Source organism: Felis catus, chromosome A1, assembly GCF_018350175.1.
Source record: "Felis catus isolate Fca126 chromosome A1, F.catus_Fca126_mat1.0, whole genome shotgun sequence".
NCBI classification, from domain to species: domain Eukaryota; kingdom Metazoa; phylum Chordata; class Mammalia; order Carnivora; family Felidae; genus Felis; species Felis catus.
Window position 1 is genome coordinate 113788024 of NC_058368.1, and position 26075 is coordinate 113814098.

The 26075-nt window shown below is 45.0% G+C and overlaps 1 protein-coding gene across 1 annotated transcript; it reads left to right on the top strand.

Moving 5' to 3' along the window:
- Nucleotides 1–24587: 24587 nt before the first annotated feature.
- Nucleotides 24588–24854, top strand: LOC101083138 (ATP synthase subunit f, mitochondrial-like). Its single transcript, XM_045055056.1, has one exon. The coding sequence runs from the start codon at nucleotides 24588–24590 to the stop codon at nucleotides 24852–24854; it is 267 nt and encodes an 88-aa protein (XP_044910991.1).
- Nucleotides 24855–26075: the final 1221 nt, after the last annotated feature.

A 26075-nucleotide genomic window follows, 5' to 3' on the forward strand; every position in this document is an offset into this window, starting at 1 on the left:
TTGTTACTAGACTGGATATGGCTAAGGAAAGGATCTCTGGGCTTGGGGATATGTCAATGGAAACTTCCAAAACTAAAAAAGCAAAGACAAAAAAAGACTGAGAAAAAAAATGGAACAGAATATCCAAGAACTGTAGGGCAACCACAGAAAGTATAACATACATGCAATGGGGATTACCAAAAGGAAAAGAGAAAACAGAACAGATGCAGTATATAAAGCAATAATGACTGAGAATTTGCCTCAAATCAATGTCAGACACCAAACCACAAATCCAGGAAACTCAGAGACCACCAAGCATGATAAATGCCAAAAAACACACCACACCTAGGCATGCCATATTCAAACTGAACAATATCAAAGGTAAAGAAAAATTCTTGAAAGAAGCCAGAGGAAATAAAACACCTTACCTGTAGAGGAACAAAGGTAAGAATTAAATCTGACTTTTCCTCAGAAGAAATTTAAACAAGAAGAGAATGGGTTAGTGCTGAGAGAGAGGGGGAAAAAAACCCCTAGACTTCTATCTCCTACAAAAGTATCCTTCAAAAGTAAAGGAAAAATAAAGACAGACAAACAAAAACTGAGAGAATTTACCATCAATGGACCTTCCTTGCAAAAAAATGTTAAAAGAAGCCCTTCAGAAAGAAGTTAAATGATATAGGCCAGAAACTCAGATCTACTTAAAGGAAGGGACTTAGAGAATAGGTGAAAGTAAAATGAAAAACTTTTATTTTTCTTATTCTTTTTTTTTAAGATGATATTTTTAAGTAATCTCTACACCCACCATGGGGTCCAAACTTACAACCCCAACATCAAGAGCCATATGCTCTACTGACTGAGCCAGCCAAGCCTCCTTTTTTTCTTATTCTTTATTTTTCTAACAGATAACTATTTGTTCAAAATAATAATAGCAACACTATATTCAATGATTATAACTTTATATATAAGTGAAATGCATGACAGCAATGATACAAGAGGTGTAAAGGATATACAAATAATTTTGACTATAAAGTACCAGTATTATTATAAAATGGACTTAGATCAGTTGTACATGTATATTACAAACTCTAGGATAACCACTAAAATCAGGAAAAAAGAAAAGTATAACTGATAGGCTAAAAAAGGAAAGAAAACAGAATCATATAAAATTCTCAAGGGGCGCCTGAGTGGCTCAGTCAGTTAAGCGTGTGACTTCGGCTCAGGTCATGATCTCACAGCTCGTGGGTTCGAGCCCCGCATCAGGCTCTATGCTGAAAGCTTGGAGCCTGGAGCCTGCTTTGGATTCTGTCACACCCTTTCTCTCTGCACCCCCGCCCCCTGTTCATATTTGGTATCTCTCTCTCTCAAAAATAAATAAACATTAAAAAAAAATTTAATAAAATAAAATAATTCTCAATTAAAACCACAAAAGGCGAAAAAAAAGAGTGGTAGGCAAAAATAGGAATAAAGAACAAAAGCAAAAACTAGAAAACAGTAACAAATATGGTAGGTATTAATCCAACTGTATCAATAATCACCTTATACATCAATGGAAAATAGAAAATACTTGCACAAGATACATCTGATAAAGGACTGTCATCCAAAATATTAAAAAGAGCTCCCAAAACTCAATGATAAGAGAACAAACAACCCATTTTAAAAATTCAGGTAAAAGACCTAAATAGACATCTCACCAAAGTAGATATATGGATACAATTAAATATATGAAAAGATGCTCTCCGTCATATATCATTAGGGAATTGTAAATTCATGCAATGAAATACCACTACACACCTGTTAGAATGTCCAAAATCTGGGACACTGACAACATCAAATGCTGGTGAGGGTGTGGAGTAACAGGAACCCTCATTCATCACTGGTGGGAATGAAAAATGGTACAGTCATTTAGGAAGACAGGATGGCAGTTTCTAACCAGTTAGTTTCCTTCTAACCAAAGATACTCTTAGCCTACAATCCAGCAATTGCACTCTTAGGGATATACTCAGATAAGCTGAAAACTGTGTCCACATAAAGCCTGCACAGGAACGTTGCTGGCAGCTTTATTCATAATTGCCGAAACGTGGAAGCAACCAAGATGTCCTTCAGTAGGTGAGTGGAAAAATAAACCACGGTACATCAGAACACAGAATAGCATTCAGCACTAAAAAGAACTGAGCTATCAAGCCATGAAAAGACATGGAAGAAACTTGACTGCATACTACTAAGTGATAGAAGCCAATTTGAAAAGGCTACATAGTGTGTGATTCCAACTATAAGACATTCTGGAAAACAGGCAAAACTGTGGAGACAGCAAAAATATCAGGGTTGCCAGGGTTGGAGGTAAGGAGGGATGACTAGATAGAGCACAGAGGACTTTCTTAGGGCACAAAAGCTATTCTGTGTGATCCTATCATTTTGGATACGTGTCATTATATACTTGTCAAAACCCATAGAATTGTATTGTGTTGTATACACCAAGAGGGAGCCCTAATATAAACTACCATCTTTGGTGGATAATGATTTGTCAATGTAGGTTCTCAACAACTGTAATGAATGCACCCCTCTCGGGAGGGATGTTAATAGTTGGGGAGGCTGTGGATGTGTGGGAGCAGGAAGTCTTTTGGAACACCCTGTACTTTCTGCTCAATTATGCTGTCTGTGAAATTAAAACTGCTCTAAAAAAGTAAAATCTATTTTTTTAAAAAAAGGGCCCTCATCTTGAGAAATCCCTCAGTCATGGGCAAATAAGGACAGCTGGTCACCCTACTCTCATGGTAGGAAGAGTTCTGCTGGAGTCTTACCCAGCAAGGAGGGCAAAGTGTCTCTGAAATGATCACAGAAGTTAATGGGGGAAATACGGCTTGATTTCTACAAGTTATAGTCAAGGAGAAGTCTTCTGAAATGAATCTACTACATAAAGCAAGACATACCTATTTTTAAAATCCCCATAAATCAAATATTTGAAAGTGGATTGCTTAAATCATGGGTAAAAATGAATTATTTCAGTGCCTCTGTCCTCAGGCTATGAGCCAGCCTCACAGAAGAGAGCATTTGAAATAAGTCCATTCACCTACACACACAAGGATTACAAATTATTCTGGCATACACCTCACTAACCTTTGGAGGTGGGGAAAGGGGGGAGTAGGTAAATTTGCTTTCTAAAATATATGTTTTAAGAGTTTTAGAGAAATCACATTTTATCTGTTAAGAAAATTACTTCTGGGGCACCTGGGTGGCTCCATCGTCTGAGCGTCCACCTTTGGCCCAGGTCATGATACCGTGGTTCACGAGTTCGAGCCCCAGCACCAGGCGCTGTGCCAATAGCTCAGAGCCTGGAGCCTACTCCAGATTCTGTGTCTCCCTCTCTGTCTGCCCCTTCCCCACTCATATTCTCTCTCTCTCTCTCTCAAAAATAAATAAAACATCAGTGGGACGCCTGGGTGGATGAGTCGGTTAAGCGTCCGACTTCGCCTGGGGTCATAAAGCTCCACGTCGTCGGGCTCTGTGCTGACAGCTCAGAGCCTGGAGCCTGCTTCAGATTCTGTGTCTCCGGCTCTCTCTGCCCCTCCCCCGCTCACACTCTGTCTCTCTCTCTCAAAAATAAACATTTTAAAAAATAAAACATCAAAAATATTTTTTAATAAAGAAAGAAAGAAAATTACTCCGCTCACCTGAGGGACCCCCAGATCTTTAAGGGCTGAGAAGTGGTCATTGTTGTATGGGGATGTGGAGAAGGGAGACACCAGCCCAAAGAATCCTTGCTAGGAACAGACAGGTACTAAGGAGGTAGGTGAACAAGCAGGATGCTTCTCACCTTCCAGGCCCGTCCCCCACACACCTGCTTTCCTCTGAAGCTGATGCAACTTGCTGGGCTGTGATAGGGAGGGGCTGGGATTCATTCAAAAGGTAACAATGAAAGTGCTTGAAAGTCCCAAGAACAAAAGGTTGGCCCCTTGCTTTAGAACACTTCCTGATTTTTTTGTCTCAGGCATGCTAATGAGCGTTTCCAGAAAATCTAAATTAAGCCCATGCCAGAAACACCTCAAGTGAGGTCATTTATTACACTGATGAGACAGTGCTCCTCAAACTTTGCATGCATTCAAATAGCCTGGAATCTTTTAAGATGCAGATTGTGATTCAGCATGCTCAGGGTGAGAGAGAGGGAGAGAGAATCTGGATCTCACCACCTTAAGATCATGACCTGAGCTGAAATCAAGAGTCAGACGCTTAACCTACTGAGCCTCCTGGGAGCCTCTGAGAGGCTGCAGTCCTAACAAGCCCCCAGCAGCCAATGCTGCTGGTCCAGGGTAACGGGACTGAAGTGTCTCATCCCATGGACTATATAAAATCAGCCTCCACTGACAAATTTGATTCCACGCAATTTTCCACATAGTTGGATCCTTATTCCTTACGGTTAAGAAACTTCATCTCATGGTTTTAGATACCATGCATACACTGACAATTCCTAAATTCATATCCCCAGTCTGGATGTCTCCCCCTCAGTTCCAGACTTGTAAATGCTTAATATTTACAAGTGCTTAATAACTCCGCGTGAATGTCCAACACACTTCAAACTTACATGTCAAAAACTCACCTCTAGATATGCCCCTCCACCCGCCCCCCTCCCCAAATTAAAAGAGCTAATGGATGAAAAACAAAACAAAAACAAAAGCACCTGTTCTACCACCAGCCTTTCCCAGCTCTGGGAAAGGGATTCCATTCTTTGACATTTGCGAATTTGAAAAACCTGACTGCTCTTTGTCCCACACCGACTTCCCATCTGTCATGTATCTTTCTGGCTTTTTTCACCATTTCTCCTGAAACCACTCTGGCCCAAACTATTAGTGTCTCCTGCAGGGATGGCTACAGGAAGGAGCCTCTCACCAGTCTCCCTGCTTCTGCCTTTGCCCCCTGCAGTGGGTTGGACAAAAGGTATGTCCTAATCCCCAGAACCTGTGAATGTGAACTTACACAGAAAAGGTATCTTTGCAGATGTAAATGAGTTAAGGATCTCCAGATGAGGTCATTGTGGATTTACCTAGGTAGATCCTCAACCCAATGGTAGGTGTCCTTATAAAAGTAGGGCAGAGGGAGATCTGAGGGAGAGAGAAGGCCTCGTGAAGACAGAGTTTGGAGATATGCAGCCACAAGCCAAAGAATGCCAGGAGCCACCGGGAACTGGAAGAGGCAAAAGCAGATACTCTCCTGGAACCCAGGAGGAAATGCAACCACTCAAACACCTTGATTTCAGACTTCCAACCTCCAGAACTGTGAGCAAATGCATTCTTGTTTTAAGGCACCCAATGTGTGGCAATATGCTGGGGCAGCCACAGCAAACTAATTCATACCTCTATAGTCCAGTCTCAACTGATGTCCAGAGGATCCTTTTAAATCAAAACAGTTCCAGACACTCCTTTGTTCAAGAGGGAAGTTCCTGCAATGGCTTCCCCGTGTCCCTCCAAATAAAGCCAAAATCTCTCCAACATTGGCTCCAAGACCTTTACTATTTCTAATCCACAATACATCCCTAGATTTTTGTTATAATACTGCCCTTGAAATGCTTGCCTTTGGACATCCTTGTAGGTGAAACTCTCCAAAGAGAAAGACTTTTGGAACCTTCCACTATAAATATACTTGGCAAGAGTGTAGGGCAGATCTAACTTAGCCATAACAGGAGCTAGAGAGAAGAGTGAGATGTGGGTCCTATGCACAAGGAAAGTGAGTAGTGTAGGGAAGGGTGGAGGTGAGACATATTTGAAATATGTCATAAAATAAACCCAGAAGTAATTTAAGTAATGTCACAAGGCAGTAAATCAGACACTTCCAAAACTGGAAAGAGGTCAAGAGCCACTTAAGTCCAAACACCCGCTAATGCTTAATCACCTCTAAATCAATCCCACTAAGAAGTTAACTCAATTCTTACCTTCAATTAATACCTTAAATTTAAGTTTTCTTTCTTTCATTGTGTGAAAATAGGCCTTCTCAAAATGTCCACCATCAAAACCTCCAAACTATTCCCATAGAGAGGTCAGCATACTTTTGTTTTTGAAAGGACCAGATAGTAAATAGGCTCTGTGGGCCACAGAGTCTCTTTGGGAATGATTTAACCCTGCCATTAGAGCACAAAAGGAGCCATAGACAATATATATAGGAGTCGATATGGCTGTTTCCAATAAAATTTTATTTACAAAAGCAAGCAGCAGACTTCAGTTTGCCAACCCCTGCATTAGACCTCCCAGAACAAGCCAAGTGTCTCTTTCACAGGTCAGGTCCACAAATTCTTTCAGTTAAATGCAATAACCCTGACCCAGGAAATAGATCAAAAAAGTCTGATTTCTTCCCTTCTCATTGGTATGACCTCCAGTTCCTCTGTTGGAGCCCTCCTCTCACACCCTCCATCTGTCTGTCTGTGAAGTTGTCAGTGGGGGTCCTGACCTGAGTAGGATGCCCCAGGGAGACCAGGCTGCAAGAGAGAAAGCCTGTCAGCTCCCTCGCTGCAGTCATCACGCCACTAAGAACACTGCCAAAGATCACTTGCTTCCCTGCATCCCACATCCCACTGTTGATGCAGAATGCATTCACGATGGGCAAAACCCCAGGTTATATACCCACATGGACCAAGGCCTTCCTTCCCCTGCTGTGTCTGTGCCCTTGGTATTTTAGGCCTTACCTTTACTCCCTTACCTTTTTCCTCATTAGATTTCAGGCTTGGCTCCATCCAGTCAAGATCTTTCTGATTTCTAAATCTGTCACTCAACATGTTGGTCATTATTCCCATCTCTGTCATCTACTCGCTGATAAGCAAACCCTCTCTGTCTTCATCTAAGTCCTTGAGAATAAATCTCTAGGATGACTTGGCCAGTTGTCCCCAAGCAACCTAGCATGTCTACTCTCCTGTGCAATCCCCCTCTGTGGTTCAGAATGACAGCCATAATCATGATTCCCCAAATGCTTTCTCTTTGCTTCAGATGCCACATCACAGGGGGTATGAACACCAAACAGGATAGGAGAGAATTGTGTTCAATATGTCCCATGTTACCAACATTCAGAGAAGGGAGTGAGAAGGGGGAGAGGGGCCTCTCCTGTATTCTATAGCAAAGAACACAGCAGTTCAACTCCAGCACATTTGAAATCCAAAGATGTGCTGTGCCCACTTTTTTGGGAAATAATATGACTGCAATAATTTCACATGATTATCTCTGATGTGATATTAGATGGAGAAAGTCAGCTATTGGTAGCTTTTCTCTCACTACTACTAAGTCACTGAAAATGGAAACTTTTTCCTATTTCTAAGCTAGTGGAGCTTTTGATTGGGAATTTGATGGGTTTTTTTCTTCTTTTTGAAATATTTTTAAGTGAAAAACAAATTGTTTTTCAATAGGTGCTGAGATGTTTTTACTCACTGTACTTCTGACACCAAATTGGTGGAGGGTTTTTCTCATACCAACCAGTTCTCCAGCTTTCAAGACACCAGCTGGATGTCCTATAATTCAATTCAATTCTGACACTCACTACCTTGAGTTAGCATCAGATCCTACAAGTTAAAGGGCTCAGTCCTACCACACTTCCCTCACTTCAAATACCAGTCACAAGCCCCAGACCACCCATACTTCCAACCAACCAGCTATAAACTGGTGGTTCCCAGAACCCTCTCCTCAGGTTCAATAATTCACTGGAATAACTCACAGAACTCAGAAAAGCTCTATACTCATTATTACCAGTGTATTATGAAGGATACAACTCAGTAACAGCCACATGGAAGCGATGCATAAGGCAAGGTATGGAGGAAAGAGCAAAGAGCTTCCATGCCTTTTCTGGGTGTACCACCCTCCCAGCACCCAGATGTATCCACCAACCCAGAAGCTCTCTGAACCCTGTTGTTCAGGAGTTTTTATGGAGGTTTCATTAAGTAGGCAAGATTGATTAAACCATTGGCCATTAGTGATTAAACTGAACCTCCAGTCCCTCTTCTTTACCCAAGGGTCAGGGCATGGGCTCAAAGTTCCAACCTTCTAACCACATGGTTGGTTCCCGCTACCAGCCTTCACCCTGAAGTTTCTAGGGTCCCAGTAGTCACCTCACTAGCACAAACACACATGTGGTTGAAAGGAACTCATTATGGGTAACAAAAGACACTTCTGTCACTCAGGAAATTCTAAAGGTTTTCAGAGCTCTGTCAGAACCAGGGACAAAGATCAAATATATATTTTTTATTTTTTTTAACATTTATTCATTTTTGAGAGAGAGAGAGACAGAATGTGAGTAGGGGAGGGGCAGAGAGAGAGGGAGAGACACAGAATCAGAAGCAGACGCCAGGCTCTGAGCCATCAGCACAGAGCCTGACATGGGGCTGGAGTTCACGAACTGCGAGATCATGACCTGAGCCAAAGTCAGATACTTAACCAACTGAGCCACCCAGGCACCCCACAAATATATTTTTTATTACATCACAAATACAAATCGTTGACCTTTCTTAAAGTTTCAAACAGCACATCTGCTTAGGTCCCAAAGGAAAACAATTCAGAAGAAAGTTTGGTCTCTCTCTTGTCAGTACCAATCTAGCATCATGTATAGTTTCATCTAGAGACTTTCTAAATCAGAGAACATAGAAAGAGATAAAAATACAGTTTTTTGTGTTTTTTTTTATTGTAGCCCTAAGTTGTGGCCCAAGTTGAGACAGCAGTGGCTTTCTCTTCTACTTGAACAGACAGAGGCAGGGCTCAGATGCATGAGTGTGTGTGCTTCCAGCCAGTTACCCAAATAGAATTTGGTATTCATGAGTTTTATATTTGTCTGTTTAAGGATGCTCAGACATAAATGGATCTTTAATTACATGGCTCTAAATATAACCCCATCTCCTTGCACACGAATCCCACCTTTCATTTGCAAATACATTCATTTGCTCCTACTAACATTAGCTCCTTCTGAGCTTTCAGAGAAAAGACCAGGTTGAGTCATGGAAGGAGCTTCTCATGTGCAAAGGGAAGACCCCTCCCCAACAAGGAAGCCCTCCCTCTTTTCTGTGAGTCTTCCTCTTTCTAAGAAAAGGGAGTGTGAGGAGCCAGCAGCTGCCTCCTATCAGCCTGGCCCGCCCACCTGCTATTTGTGAAGGCTGAGCAGCTTTACCTTAAAGGGAGGTTGTTACTAAGGGCAAAAAGGGTCCACTCTACTGCCAGGCATGGGAGATGTCAACATCTGGGCTGTAGTCGGGTGACTCTGGGTCAAGACAGAACCATCATGGCCCCTGTTGGCAGGAAAGTCTCTTGGCCTCTGGTTTCCCAAAAGTCTGCTTGGTGCACTGAAGTTTGTTTATTTCCTTCAGTATTGATGTCCACCAGCTTCCTATTTGAATGTGAAATTGATTCTGGGCTGGTGGGAAGGCAGTAAATGCTGGCCGGCAGCGGTGGGGAAATGATAGGATGGGAACTGTGTCTTAGGCAGAAGAACCTGGCTGTGTATGCCCATTAGATCTGCTTCCCCTGAGCCGCTTTCTGGAGATGCCCCAAGGCTTTTCTTCTTCCCTCCTCCACTGCCTGAGCACACGTGAGCACGCAGCTACATGCCAGCTTCCAACCCACACCTGTACATTCCTAACCCAGGCCTTTGAACCCTGTCTTCACAAACCCTGCTCCCTTTGCTTCCTTTTCTTCTTCGGATGAGCTCAGATCACCCAAGGGAGTGAGAGGAGGCAAGATTCCAATTTATTTCCTTGAGCTTCAAACCTGAGACTTGTTCATCCCTGGAATGGAAAGCCCTGATAGCTCGGTGCCATTACAACGGCCCCACACTGCAGCAGAGGCAATTTGCGTTTCAAAAGTAATAGAGAGTAAATTGCGGAGGAAATATTTTATGCAAATTAACCAAGCTTAACATTTTGATAAAAGGCTTTTTTAAAAATGAACCAAGGAATCCAATACTCCATTGCAAGTTTAACACAAAAGAAAATTTCAAAAGCCTGAATTTTTTCAAGTATGTGACAGCAAGAGACATTAACCACCTATAAGATGGAATACAGAAGCCAAAGAGCATAAAACTATTAGCTCAAAACAATATTCATGTGAGCTTATGGATTAAGGTGTTTCAATAATTTAAATAATTCTCTCCCTTCTTTTGAGCAGACTCATCACTAAGCCAAAACATATTTGCTGTGGGATCAATGCTACATTTGCAAGTGAGCTTGGAACCCGCTATCAGAGGAAGAGGAGAAGAACAAAGATTCAATGCACACGAACTGGAGGCCAGGCCCTGTGGTGGGTGCTTCACATACGTTATCTCATTTAAGCAGGCACACTCTGAGTTCCCGGAGAGAAAATGACAGAGAGAGGGGAAAAGCCATGTGCTGATTCTTCTGGGCAAAGACACTTCCATGTGAAAAGAGAATGGCTGAGAGAATACCATTAATGTCTTTTTCACCCACTCCCACTTGAATGAGATATTCCTTCAAAATCAAGAAAGGTGAATTGAAGACAAAATATTTTAAAACCCTAATAATATTTCCACTTATCCCAAATTCAGGCTTCCCAGAAGCCCCAAGCCCATGTCCTTACAATTCCCAGCTAACCAGGGAGGGGCAGGCTTCAACACAGGCAAAAGATGTACTGAGATGTGGGTCCTACTGGGGATTCCCAAATCTGGAAGACCTTGAAATTATTACAGGGATTCACGCAGCCACACACACACCCAACTTTGTAGACAGAATACATGCTTCACACGTAGGCGTGCTGTTTCTCTAATGCATGCAAGTGCTATAGCAATTAATACAATGCAATTCATATTCAAAAGGAACTGAATTTGTAGTTTTTGGTCATTATATGTTCTCCATCAACAGACCTGAAAAATGTAATCACTATCATGGGGAGGTCCACAGTGATTCTTACCTTAAAGACAATTCTTCAACACAATAAGCATGGAAAGCAATGATCTCAAAGGGCTGGAACAGTTGTCACCAAAGTCACACACACTGCTGTGTAGAAAAATCTCACAAACCCACCCTACAGGCTCATCGACTCTTGTTTAATAAGAAATCTTAAGAAGTTTGATTAAGGGGCACCTGGGTGGCTCTGTTGATTAGACGTCTGACTTTGGTTCAGGTCATGATCTCATGGTTTGTGGGTTTGAGCCCCGCGTCGGGCTCTGTGCTGACAGCTCAGAGCCGGGAGCCTGCTTCAGATTCTGTGTGTGTGTGTCTCTGTCCCTTTTCCGCGCAGGCTCTCTGTCTCTCTCTCAGAATAAACAAATAAGCATTAAAAAAGGAAAGAAGAAGCTTGATTACCATTTATTTTGGAATTAAAAGTTGCAAGTTGGGAAGGTGGGAAAACATAAAGGAAACGGCCAATTGATTTCACCGTAGAACTTTTAAAACATCCTGTGTGTCAAAATGTCCTATAAAAATTACAGAGCTGTTCAAAATGTCCTATAAAAATTAAAGAGCAGTGTAGGAAGATCCTGAACTCACCTCCTCCCACAGACATGCCAAATCAGTAGCTACATATGGAATAATTCCTTCTGAAAAAGACCTGAAAACTAGCTAAAGAGCTTCACAGCAACAAAGGATGAAAGAGCCCCATCAGGATGGGTAGAGAGGCAGAGATGTGGTCTTGCCAAAAACTCCAGCCCCAGAGAGGCAACCCATAATTAGGAGGTAGCACACAAATATGGGTTTTCTCCTTGAGGAGGAAGGGGGTCATACCCCACATCAAGCACCCCAGCCCTTGGGACTTAAACAATGAGCCCTCAAAACATCTGGCTCTGGAAACCAACAGGACTTAAGCCAGCAGACCCAAAAGACTCTGTAGAACTGAAAGTCCACTCTGTTTTTAAAGTTTTTACTTATTTGAGGTGAGAGGGGCAGAGAGGCAGAGAGTCCCAAGCAGACTCCACACTGTCAGCACAGAGCCAAATGCAGGGCTGGAACTCACCACAAGATCATGACCTGAGCTGAAATCAAGAGCCAGTCACTTAACCAACTGAACCATCCATGCACCCCTGAAAGACCACTTTTTTTTTTTAATGTTTATTCATTTTTTTGAGACACACACACACACTGTGCGCAGGGGAGAGGCAGAGAGAGAAGACTCAGAATCCAAAGCAGGCTCTGTGCTGCCAGCTCAGAGCCCGACATGGGGCTCGAACCAACAAACCATGAGGTCGTGACCTGAGCCAAAGTCAGATGCATAACTGACTGAGCCACCCTGGTGCCCCATGAAAGTCCACTCCTAAGGGCATATACACAGACTTACTCATCCCAGGACCCTGCACAAAAGCAGCAGTTTGAAAAGTGCTTACACCACATGCAAAAGATTATTTATTTGCAAATCTTCAAGCATGTGTCAGAGATGCAGGGGTCTAGTAGGACTTTCTCTGTGGAAGGAGGCACTGTTGGGCGCCATTTTTGCACTCCCTTAGTGCTAGCAGGTTTGCCCCTCCCCCATGCTCTTCCATAGTCCCCCTGAAAAAGGCAGGCTTGCCCTACACACATGTGCTCCTGTGGCTCCACTGAGCAGCCAGCAGGCCCACCCCAACCCCAGGCTCCGACACGGCCCTGCTAAAACCAGAGGGCATACACAGTCCACAGAGGGATTCAATGCCTGGCTCTGTGGCCAGGGGGCCTGTGTTGCCGGGCCTCATGGGACTGAAACAACCCGAGAGACAGTTCTCAGAAGGCTACCATCCCCAGGACACAGCACAGATGGCTGACTGAAACACTCCGCTTGTCTTCCTGTGGAAAAGGCCTATTTACTTGTCCTGGAGCTTCAGGCTGAGGGGCAGTCTTCAGATTTGCCACACATCCAGAGGCTATGTGAGGTCTCGAGAGAAGGGAGGGCAGGACAGTGCCAGCTTTTCGCTCTGCCTTGGCCTCACTGTGGCTCACCAGACCTCCCAGAGGGAATTTATACACTTGTCTGGAGCTCCAATTTTGCAACTTTCACCAAGAAGACACCTCCAAATCACCTGGTAGAGAAGCCAGCAGGAGTTGTAACTGTGGTCCCACAAGACTATTTAAATTTACATACTTTAAAAGCTGTTGCCTGAGGGGTCTGGCTTCAAATCAGCCTGAAATCAGGTGCTGAGTGAGATCCTTTGGAAGAGACAGGGCTTGGTACACCACTAACAGCAACTGGGACCTATGAGGAATACTTCAAGTTGCTTAGATAATCACCAAGTTCCAGGAGACCAGCAAGAACTAGGGCAAGATGGGAAGATAAATTTCATTGCCTATACGAGGCCACTCCTTGTCAAATGAAAGAGATTGTCCTATTGCCAAATGAGAGAGAGACAAAAGCAAGATGAGGGAACAGAGGAATATGATCCAGATGAAAGAACAAGATAAAACTCCAGAAATAAACCTGAATGAAGTGGAGGTAAGTAATTTATCTGATATAGAGTTCAAAGTAAGACTCATAAAGATGCTCACCTACCGCAGAAGAATGGATGAACACAATGAGAAATTCAATGAAGAGATAGAAAATATTAAAAAGACCAAAGAGAGGGGTGCCTGGGTGACTCAGCCAGTTAAGCGTTTGACTTTGGCTTGGGTCACGATCTCGGAGTTCATGGATTTGAGCCCCACATCAGGCTTTCTGCAGACAGCTCAGAGCCTGGAGACTGCTTTAGACTCTATGTCTCCCTCTCTCTCTCTCTCTCTGCCCCTCTCCTGCTCACAGGCTCTCTCTCGCTCGCTCTCTCTCAAAAATAAACAAACATTAAAAAAAATTTTAAGTACCAAACAGAAGTCAAAGAAGAATGCAATAACTAACTGAACAGAAAAAATATACTAGAGGGGTTCAGAGGCAGACTAGATGAAACTCTATCCCCTAACAGTCCCTGAGAGTCCCTGAGAGTGTCCCTTCCTGGTTCATAGGCCCATCTGTCATCTGTGGCCAATGTGCAGAACCCACCACATCCCTCCTCTGCCTTATCAATGTCCTGCCCTCATGGTGCAACAAGAAAGCTTCACTCCTGTTGCTTCTGACAGCATCCATCACAAACACATGGATCCATGCCAACATCAGTGCCCAAAGTGCTCTCTCTTGATGGCCCCAGTGGTCACAGAGCCATCACCTTCCATACCCACGTGGAGAATATCCTCTCCCTGACCCTACAGCACTCTGTCACGTGGACACCAGGGCATCATCCAGTACTGCCATGGTCCATGGGGTCCTTTGTGAAAACAGCATCTTCAGCTTCCATCCTTAATGTCACCAACAAATATAGGGACTAGTCTGGGATCAGACATTAGAGCATCCTCTCCACCGCCTTGTCTTCTGCTTCTCACACTGCTCCAGGAACTCTGTCCACCAGAAGGCAGCTCTCCTCTTTCAGTCATAATCCCAAAAGCTCCATAAATTGCAATTCATGCAAATAAACAGCTAAGAGTGTCCAAAGTGATTACATCTCTAGGACCTGTATTTCCTGCTGTTTTATTTCCACTCATATGGTTCATCTCTCCTCAGACCTGATGTGGGTAAACTGACCCTTCCTGCAAACCTGACTTCCTCCCCACCATCACACTTTTGTGGGTTTGTTAGCAAAATTTTCATTCTCATCAGAGACAGCCAGACCCTCAGGGTCCTCCTGATTTCTGTCTCTCAACTCCATTTCCAGTCACTAAGCCCTAATGAGTCTTTCCTGCTTGCTCCTATCTTCTTCTAGTCCCAGCACTGCCTGCCTCAACCCAGACAATGAGACAGCCCCTAACAGGTCTTTGAGCCCTCCTCCCTCTCTCTCCAGTTCATGGGACCACCACTTCCTAAGAGCAAGTCCACTAAAGCACACCTCTGGTCACAGCCCATTCCATATGCACACAGCAATGCTGGGATGGACAATCACCCATGATCAGAGAAAGGTCACACTCTATTATCCTGGGAGCATCAATATAATAGTGGCCGTTTACTCTACACTTGAGCCAGGTACTTTAAATACTTTGTTTTTACCAATCTTTACACAACTCTGAGGCAGGAGTTATCGTTCCATTTTACAGATAAGGAAAATGAGGTTTACATATTTAAATTACTTTTCTTCTAACTAGATGTCTCAAAACCCTGTGAGAATCTGACAAGAGCATGAATCCGTTGCCCAGAAAAATACACATGCTTAAAAATTATAATATTTTTGATGATGAATATTTTTGGTGAATATGATATATGCATACATATAATATATATATGTGTGTGTGTATATATACATATATATACATATGTGTGTATATATACATATGTATACATATGTGTGTGTGTATATACATATATATGGTCATATATATGTATATATACAGACACACATATATATACACATATATATACATATATACACACACACATATATATATATATATACATACACACACACACACACACAAGGCAAAGTCCTGCATACTATTTCAAAGGATTAGCAGACACAGAGAAGGAACCCTTATGTCTCCTATTACTGCTTCCCAGGTTAAAACCCCTATCTTAACAACATCTTTCACTCTCCCTAGAAGCAGGCATCTAGAATTTTAACTTTTTTTTTTTTAGTTAATGGCCTTGAAGGTTTTTTTTTTTTTCATCCTTATTTTTCAGCACATTTTATCCCCCTGGCACGGGGTAAGGCATCCAGCCCATAAACGTAAGGAAAAGTAAGAGGGGTGGGGGAGAACCATCATGCCTGACACTGCTCCCCAACTCCCCTCGAAAAGCCAATTGCTATTTCCCTAAATGCGTAAGAGATATCTCCCCTGGGCAGCCAATGTGGCCTTGGAAGAGAAGAGCAGAAAAGAGGCTGTAACTGCATGGAAAGTAACCCACCGGGTTAAGAAACCAAGGACTTTCCTTCAAAAAGAGCAGAATTTAATCTGATTGGTGTCAGAAATACTTCCTTGCAGCACCAGGATTTAAAGTCATGACACCAAAAGAACAGTCAACGTCGAGCTCTATAATCACTAAAATGCCCTCACCAGCCCTAGGTTAATAGGCTGTCATTCAGAACATGGGTTGAGCCAGAAACAAGCCACAGCAATGACAAAACACAACCTCTTCCTCTCCTCCCTCACTCATCCATCCATCCAAAATGTATTGGACACCTATTGGATGCCTGTGGATTCGGAAATATCCCTGCTTTCAGCGCTTTCACAGCCTACAGGGAGAGACAGATGATTAAACGGATAATTACAGTGCCATGTGAATGTGGATAAATGCACATCATAAGGGACAGGTTAAATTAATCATGAAACAGCCATACAATAGAGTGCTATATAGCCATTAAAAAGAATAATGTAGCACCATATTCACTGACAGGGAAAGATCTGCACAGTAGAGTAAATGGAGGGAAAAGAGCAGATTGCAAAGTAGTATTTATGGTATTTTACTCTCTGTAAAATTATATTTTACATACACACAAATGTTGAAAGGATATTCACCAAATTATCTACCAGTTAGCTCTGGGTGATACATTTTCAAGTGATTTTACTTTAGCCTTCAGGCTTGTCTGTTTTGTTTGTACAATTTAATTTTTTCAAAAGGAAACAGCTTTGTTTGGTGAAAATGAGAGGCACTCCCTGCAGAAAATTCAACGTGCTAAGTTCAGTAATGAAGGTACTCCCATGCACCGACAGACACACACACATGCGCACACACCCCACTCACACGGAGTGCAAGATTCTCTAAGAGTTCCAGAAAGGTGAACTGGCACTGTCTAGAGGTTTCTTCTACTTCAGTTAGCTACCTATTATGGACTAGAATTCTTAAAGCTGGAAGATGTTGGAAGCTAAGAAACAAAACCAAATGACCCATACCATTTGCTACCTTTAATAGCAACAATTTCTCCATTCTGCAAAAGTGAGCTTCCCTTGAGTGAAGGAAGCAGCTTTCATTTCACCTTCCTGGGGTGGTAAAACCTCCTACACTCCAGCCCTCCAGACTATGTCTACAAAACACACAGTAAATGCATTCAGCCCTGACCCTCTGCCTCAAACCTGCCTTTCCTGTTCTCACTTCCAAGCAACGTTGGGGGTTAAGCTCATTTATTCACTTAACAAACACTTACTGAGTGTCCTCCAGAGTGCTTAGCTTCCATGAGCAACTAATGAGTGCAGGCAAACAAGACAGGTACTGTCTCCATCCTTGTGGAACTCAGGTTCCAGTGGAAAGGGGGACTGGAACAAAGGTATCTCTGGAGTTACACTCCCTAAGTTCAAGTCCTGGCGACTCATAGGCTAACTGGGTGGCCTGGCTATGTTGGTTGACCTTTCTGGACATCAGCTTCCCTTTCTGCGAAAGGGGCATAAGAGACCTCATTAGATTGTTAGGGGATTAAACAAAATGATGCGTGGAATGCTTGGCCCAGGGCCTGGCACACGGTGGCCCCAGGTGAAGGTTAATTAGTACTGTCATAAATATTTACATTTGTAATGAGTTGCCGTAAAAGACAAAAGCGTAGAGCACAGAGACGGTGCTCACAGCAGGGAAAGCACTGCACATGCCCCAGGTCATTGCCCACCTTCCAAATAATGGGTCCAATGGGAAGAAGGAAAACTGTGATCGGACTTGGCACCATTAGCCTTTTTAAATAAAAACATGGCCATCTGGGATCCACAGCACCGATGTGATTTCCCAACCCCACGGTTCAGGCTGGGCAGTACTGAAAGGAGAGCAGAGGCAGCATGTTAATACCTCCCATTCTGGGAAGATATATAGTGGGAGCCCCACCATGCTGACCTTTTCCACACAAAGTGTTTTGATTAACTGGCATCCTATTCCTCCCCTGCAGCTCTAGAAGGCTATACACACAGAGGGGTGACTGGTCAGCCAATCACACTTTGGGTTCCCTTGAAAAGGTAAGAGAGTGCGGTAAAAGCATAGCGCCTGGAGGAAGAGAGGAACCACACCTGCCAGCAGGAAGTAAGAAGGTGGAGCCGCCCACCTTGGCTCCTGGTCCTAAGCCAGGCTCAGCCCCTTTGCTGGCCAATTAATTCCAGGCACCAACATCTGTCCTGAATTCTTCAAGGTAATTAGCACCACTTGTTATCAACAGGAAGCTGGTGCCCGAGGGCACTTGAGATAATTGTTTCCATTCTGGCATATCTCTTCCTACTGTAAAAGGTCACTGCAGCCGATGTATTCCCACTACCCCCATCCCTCTCATTAAATGAAAAAAGCTGTCTCTGGTCGTGGCAGTTCTATCATTTCATCGGCTCAGGGCATCCAGGCAGAGGCTTCTTGGAGGGAAGGATACTCCAAGAGTTGGCAGCGATTACTTCCTGCAACTTCGACATCACGCGTGTGGCCACCCACTCGTACAGGCAGTAGCTGAGACACACAAGGCTTGGTTTATTGTGCCTGGGGTCTGGAGTGCTCCAGAGAAAAAATACAATTGCACTGGCTGACTGTGACCAAGGCCGCTCAGGACTCTCCCACAGACTCCGGGGAAGCTTCTCCAGGGGATCAAGGGAAAGAGGAAATCTTACAAAGTGGCCTTGCCAGCCCTGCCCCCGTGCTGCAGCCACGTGACTGAGCCATATTCTCCCCGCTCTTCTCCTGTACCTGGCCTCCCACTGCCCATGCATTCTCTCTGTCTCACTCAAGACCACACCTCAGACTGCATTTCTGCCAGGAGCCCTCTATGAAGCTCTCTGATTGAGGTCAGGTGCTTCCTACACCTACCAGGCTGGTCAGTCTTGTTCAGCCTCCCACCGCCCCACCTGAAGGACAGCTGGATGAGAGCAGGGGGTCTCCACTGCCTTGTCCACCCCTCCCGCTTCGTGCCCAGCATAACATTCAAGAAATATTTACTGAGTGAATTGTGAACACGTGGTAGGCAATGATGCTGTGCTGGCTGGGTGTGCGCTCCAAGTAACATGAAATTCAAGAGAGTATTAGCCACCAGGGAGGCACAATCAACAAATTCTTGATTTCAGAGCAAACGGGAGCAAAGAGAACCTTACCGGGAACTGAGCCACCTGCTGGCGGTCCCAGCAGGTAGCAACATCCTTCCCAAGGATGTAATCTGTCTGCGTGGAAAGCTGACCACAGCCCCAGGACAAAGACCAGACACAGCAGCAAGAAATTAAGTACTGCTCCAGGCAGCTAGCATTTGTTCATTATTCCACGAGCTCAGCCCATGCAGGCTTCCTGCAACCCTGGCAGGAGAGGGGGAGCTTGCCTTGTGTGGATAGGCTCCAAGTCATGTCAGGCAGGGGCCAAGCCATGGCTGAAGGAGGCTTTCATGCCTCCCATCACCACCATTGGACCCCCATGAGTCCTCACCCCCCTGGATGTCTCACCACACTGGTTTCTCTCCACTTCTAGAAAGCGCCCATGGCCCTGGTTAATGCCTCTCCAGCTGATAAATGCCTCTCTATCCCTCCCAGCTCCCTCAACCCTTCCTCTTGCCCTCTGGATCGCCAGAGAAAGGAGCAAATCCCCCAATGGCATCACACTTCTCTCCTGTACATCCTTTCTCCCATTACAATTTTACACTGGGTGTGTTCTTACTTGATTCATGCCACTGTCCCCAACAAGACTCTCAGCATCACAAGGCCAGGGCCAAGACTAGGTCTGTTTTTGTTCACCGTTCTGTCCCCTGTGCCTAGCACTCAGGCGGCATGTAGGAAACTCAGGTAGAGTAAAATTGTGTCTTAAGGAAATGTGAACATGTACTCAATAAACAAAGGTTTGAGAAACACTGGACACTCTCAACCTCTAAAACTCTGTGGAGTCCTGCTGGAAAGAAACTCATCTGACTTTACTCCAATGTTTCCCAGTTTGCCTGAGTATGGGATCCTTTCTCATTCCTCTCAACATCCTAGGCAGAGTGGTGTGCCTTGGAACTCCAGTTTGGGAAACACTATCTGGATAATATTTCTTTGTTTATTTATTTATTTTATGATTTATTTATTTGTTTATTGTTTATTTAAACAAACCAGGGGACCCCCAATTTTTCAAAGCTGCTCTGAGCCATAACAGCACAGTGGAGTGTGAAGGGGTCTGCTGTACCCAGACTCTGCTTCCTGCCTACCTTGTCCCTCCCCTTCTTCTGTGGCCTGTGCTGTGACAGGTTTGGGAAATCATGCTGGTAGATGTGCACAGAAAGCCCCAAGGCTCACTGCCCTTGAGAATGAAGAACCAGGCTGGTACCTGGGCAGGCATGGAGCAGAACATCCTTTTCAAGTTCATGATTTCTTCACACCAGATGCTGGCCACACAAAATAAGAACAGCACTCAGGATTTACTCTCCCCAAATCATAGTTAGTGATGTTATCCTTTTTGTCTCACAAGAAACCGAGTGGGTAATCCTGAAACAATTTTCCTTATTTCAAAGAATAGAGGCACTGAAACCCATAGATTCTCAAGGTCACCAGCCCCCAGAAGCTGCAGGGTATGAACAAAAGTACGGGTCCTGTGCCTCTCCAGCGAAGGCTTTTCCCTCTTCTGGATCAGGTCCCTCTTTGAAGGTAAATCTATTGCTGGAAGAGACAGCTAAAGGCCCAAGAGAACTCCCTTACACGGGGAGGTAAGCCCACTTATTCCTGGGCCGGGAGAACCTGACAATCTTTAACAGACGCTCTACACTGGTAGCCTACGGGTTCAATCTGGCATATGGATTTTATTCAATCCACATGGTTGGGTTGTTTTTTAGCCATCAACATTTAAAAGTCAAGAAATTTCCCCTTATAATCTGGATTCCAGCTTCTCTTGAATATGCTGGAGACACAGCCACACCGTGGGTCTGCATTTCTGTGGCAACCAGGAGCTGGCAGAGTGCTCTCTGTCTTTCCAAATGGACCCATCCCCTCTGGTTCACTGCCTGCCTCCTGCCTACATCACTCACTGATTTACCTGCTGGGCCCTGTGGACACTGGGGTTTGACCCCTGCCTGATTTGTAGATGATGGTCTTGTTTCCAAACCACCAGACAGGAGGGTAGGTGCAAGTGGATGGACACAGGGGTTGCTAAAGGAAGAGGGGGAAAGCACCAAGAAACACATCTTCTAACGTCTGGAGTAACAACTTCCACCAAAAATAAAAACAAGTTTCTGCAACAAAGAGAAAATGCAGACATAAATTCCCTTTAACCAGCAGCCAAATGTTTTAATATTTATGCCTGCATTTTCCCAGGCAATTTTAATTCACATTTGCGCTTTGGCTATAGAAAATAAAAAGGAAGACGGGGTACAGAATGTGCAAAATACTGAAAAATGCCATCACTTAAATGGAATTGAATCCCTTTCAAAACACTGTGTCCAGTGAAGCTGTTGCCTTGAGAGGCATTTTGTCAGTTCTGTGCACCACTCAAAACCCATGAAAGCTATAAAAACCACCTGCCATCTCAATAGACTCCAGATTCGTTTGCTCTGGGGTTGGATTCTAATGTGGCCCCTTTGCAGCGGGAGCAGAGCTGGGGGCGACAGCTGAGAAGCTGCTCAGGCCTGTGACAGGTGAACTTGTTATATAACATTTCAAAGCCACACACTGTTGTATGAAGAGGCAATTCCATCCAGGGGCTGCCGCATCCCAAACTGAACTTTGTCAGGCCTGACTGGCGGCAGCGGGGACACACCGATACAGCAAGAATGTACTTTTTCAAGTCCTTCAGAGTTCAAGAGTTCACTATGGCTCTTTCTTCCAGCAAATTCACTTTATATGGGCTGTGGAGTTGGCCAGCTGGGCATTGGACTGATATGGGGATAAATTTCTCCCCAAAGCAAACTCTCAAATCAGCCCAACTTCCAGGGGCAGGTGCACATTGTCCCCTCCAGGGAGCCCTCCACCACCTCTCCAAGCCTCCCGATCTTTCCTCCCAATGGCTGGAGTCCTTGGTCAATTTAACACTTAATCTGCTTACTTATCCTTTTTACATGTGGACCCTTATGACTGGAAGTTAAACAAACTGGTCCCTCAGGGAGGAACAGGGTCTTTTTTTTTTTTTAATATTTATTTACTTTTGAGAGAGACAATGGGTGAGCAGGTGAGAGGCAGAGAGAGAGGGGGAACAGAGTTTCCGAAGTGGGCTCCGTGCTGACACAGAGAGCCTGATGCAGGCTTCAAACTTGAGAATTGTGAGATCACGACCTGAGCCAAAGTTGGACACTTAACAGAATGAGCCACCCAGGTGCCCCTCCTATTTTTCTTTGCAAGTACACATGTAGTAGGTGCTTTGCAAGAACAGCAGTAGGTATTCTGGACACAAGACTCGGGCTCTAAGTATAGCAAATAAACAGCAGAAACATGAACCTGGGGACCCATGGGACTGTGGGGACGGCCCAGGGGCTCTGGTGATTCCAAACCATTGGTTCTGCCTGAGTCCTGCCTGGCATACCCACACTCCCTGGAGGAGAGGCAGTACCCAGAAATGACTGAGACACAGTTCCTACCAGCCTGGCAGGATGGAGGCTCCAATTTACAGAAAATGATACATGTTACACATCTGAGTTTGTGGGGAGAAATTTTCATTGGCCTCAAATGGAGCTCAAAGAATGACACAGGAAAAAAGAAAGCGTTATCAGCCTAGGTACAGAGGAGGGAGGGAATGCAAACAGGTGGGAGGAGGTGGCAAAAGGCCCCAGGAGCAGAGAAGGGGATGTGAGTGTGTCCCAGATCTGGGACTAGTAGAATAGGTTTGCTAATGGCACAATGCTAATAATGATTTCCCTATTGGTCTCAGTAGATACATGGATCCTTGTTGTCAGTCCCCAAGGACAAACTACTAAAGGCCATCTAGAAGCCCCCGAGGAAGCAGGGCATCTTCTGAACAGAGGTCTAGCCCCAGGGGAAGACACTGGGGTGCAAAAACCATGCTGTGTCACCTTGTAGGTGGCTGTCCCCTACAAAAGGCCATTAACCAAGTTTCACAAACCCCCTTCACCAGCAAGAAACAAGCCTGGAACATGGTTGAATGAAGGATGAATAAGTCTATCCATCCGTGAGGCCCATGTCTACCATTCATTCACTAAAGAAGTACTCAGCACCAGCTCCCATGTTCCACATGCCCTCCAAATGGTCTGGCACAAAAGATATAGCAGGGAACTAGGAAGACATGGACAGACATGGGACCCACCTTGGAGGAGCTTGCCCTTGAGCTGGGGGAGAAGACTACCAAAAACTGACCCATGAATCATTTCAGGTAGGGATTGATACTAAAGAGAAGGAAAGCAAGAGGAGAGAATGAAAAAGGGTTGGAAGAAAAATTATCTAGATGGTCGCCTGCAGAAAGGGTGACATTTGAGCAGAGACATCTGTGGAGACGTGAGGGGGAGTGTTCCCAGCATGGGAAGAGGGGACACAAAAGGCCTAAGGCAGGAGTGAGTGTGGCCAAGTAAAGAGGGGAGGGCCATGTGGCTGAAGTACAAGGGGTGGGGAACTTGGTAGGAGGGGCTACCTGTGCTGCCACTCACTATCCACATGTGCACGTGGGAGCAGATGCCACTCCTCTCTCTCCCATCCCACCATGCCCTAGCCCTGGAGGGACATATGGGAGGAAGGCTCTCTGGCTGCTCCCACCCTAACCTGAGCCCCTAGCACCACTAAGAACCAGTAAACTCTGGCCCTAAGAGGAAGCTCACGGAGTGCCCAACCTTCACTGAGATAAAATGGAGTTTTCCAAACCACAATTTTCTGAATATCCCCTTCGGGCCCAACATTTATGTTTGATACCAGCTCAAAGGAAATTTGCTCTCAAAGCATCTGTTACATCTATCTTGATATTTTTGCGTGTAGAGGAGCCAGAAACCCAAACAGTGCCATGGTTTAAAGAAGATTTTGAGGCTTCTCTCTCCCTGCTTGAATTATTGAAGCCATTCTGAGCTCCCCAGATGGAAACATGAGAGGAAAATGCTACAAAGGTCCTGAATCAGGCCCTTCTGATGGGGTCTGAGGGGACAGTGTGCACCTTGACCAAAGACCCAGGGACCTGCCCCAGAAGGAAAAAGTAGAAAAGGTGAGGTGAGAAGTCAAAGTTCAGCAGTGTGGCCTGGTGTCCTCCTTACATCTCTCAGCCCCTCTACTCCCCCAGGCAGCTGACTGACTCTTCCAAGGACCACCACTGCAGGGGCAACCTCAGCTCCTACAGCACACCGCCCATGAGGCAAGTGAGGGCTCACTCAAATGCACTCTCTCCTGAAAATCCTTCCAAGGCCCCCCACTACCCTAGAGACAAAGTTCAAGTACATTTCACAGTCCCCCCCCCAGCCTCCCTCCATCCAGCTGGACCAGTGTTTCCCAGAAACCTGTCACCGTGCTCATAACGGGAAATATGTTTTGCAGGAGACCCAGCTTACACACCCACACAGGTTTCTGAAACACAAGTTCCAAGAAACCATGATCCTTAGGATGTACTATGAGCTCTGATGTTTTCAATCCCATCTTATTCTATTTGTTTTTAAAGCCGGTCATGACACAGTAAATTGGTTTCATGACCCACCAGCAAATCATGAACTACAGTTTGTGCAATATACTAAAACGATTTCTGCAGTCTGTCCAAATTGCCTTCTGCTCCTGTCCCTCTGAGATTTCTTACATGCATTTCTGGCGAGATTTCCTTTCTCTTCCCTAGTCAACCCTTCTTCTGCGAATTCAGTTGTTTTCAACCTTGGCTGCAGATTAGAATCACACAGCATGCCTTAAAAATATAGACTCCAAGATGGCGTCGTCCATACCAGTGAAGGAGGAGAAGCTCATGGATGTGAGGCTAGGACAGCTGTCAAGCTGGATAATGATACAGGATTTCACCCCTAAAGGCATTCCTGGAGCATTTCAAAGAGGTTACTACCAGTATTACAACAAGTGTGTCTATGTGAAGAAAGGAGGCATCGCTGGGATTTCTATGGTTCTGGCAGTATATATGCTTTTCAACTACCGCTGTTGTTACAGAGAACTCAGACAGGAGCAGCTATGCAAGCACCACTGAAGAGGGCCCAGTGTGGAGGCACATTCGGCATTCCTGACCGTGAGCTTTGCCTGGCACCCTTGAATCCTTTCATATCCTGATTCAGAATTACCATCCAATAAAAGATGACTGGTTAAAAATACACACACACACACACGCACGCACGCACGTGCGCGTGCACACACACACACACACACACAAATACCTGGACACCCTTTCACACCAGTCCCCCCGGATTCTGATTTAATTAGTCATGTGGAGCCCTACCCACAGTGCTTAGCACACAGAGGTAAGTATTTGCTGTATGAATCTGCAAGGAAGGCCCTATTATTGTCCCATTTTACGGCTACAAGTGGAAGAGGTAGGATTAGAACTCAGATCTGCCCAGTTCCAGAGGCAGAGCCTCCTAACCAGTACAGGAACTCCCTGTCATAGCTCAATAGGCAAGAGACACAACTCACAGGTGTTGCCAGTCCTTAAGGATGAAGATCTAGGGGTGCCTGGGTGGCTCAGTTGGTTAAGTATCCAACTCCTGATTTTGGCTCAGGTCATGATCCCAGGGTCGTGGGATCCAGCCTTGCATCAGACTCCATGCTGGGCTGCTTAAGATTCTCTCTTCTTCTGCTCCTCCCCTGCTCGCATGTTCTCATGCGCTCTCTCTCTCTCTCTCTCTCTCTCTCTCTCTCTCTCTCTCTCTCAAAAAAAAAAAAAAAAAAGGATGAATGAAGATCTACAGAAAGCCATTAGGTATCATAGCAGGACTGTTTTGCTCCTGGCTCTTTTCTGGCCCTGGGTGCACACAGCATCCCTACAACAGACTTGGTCCCCAGTCTCTCATATTTCCACTCTGCTCTCTTACTAAGGGTGTTCCAACCCAGCTCCCATATTCCCTATGCCATCTGGACACTTCCAAAGGGATGTTCTCTCAAATAATATGACTCATTCCAAACTCTTTCTTTCCCTTCTCTCACCACCAGCCTTACCACCCCATGCTTAATGCTTCTAATTATCTAAGTTCAAGATTTCCCAACCTCAACAGCTTTGACCAGTCCCTTCCTCCTGACTCCCCCAAACCATCATGCTGGGCACCCAGTCTCCTGTGTTGCCACTCCCCAGACTCCACCCCATGACCCCACCACTTCATCAGCCCACGGCAAGCTTCCTGCCATTCACTGCCTCTTTCCTGTGGCCCATAGCAGCGGTCTCCACACATCTTTCTGTTTCCAGATTCCCCTCACCTAT

Excerpts from the sequence above, each read along its gene's own strand:
- LOC101083138 (XM_045055056.1), top strand. The coding sequence starts at position 24,588 with ATGGCGTCGTCCATACCAGTGAAGGAGGAGAAGCTCATGGATGTGAGG.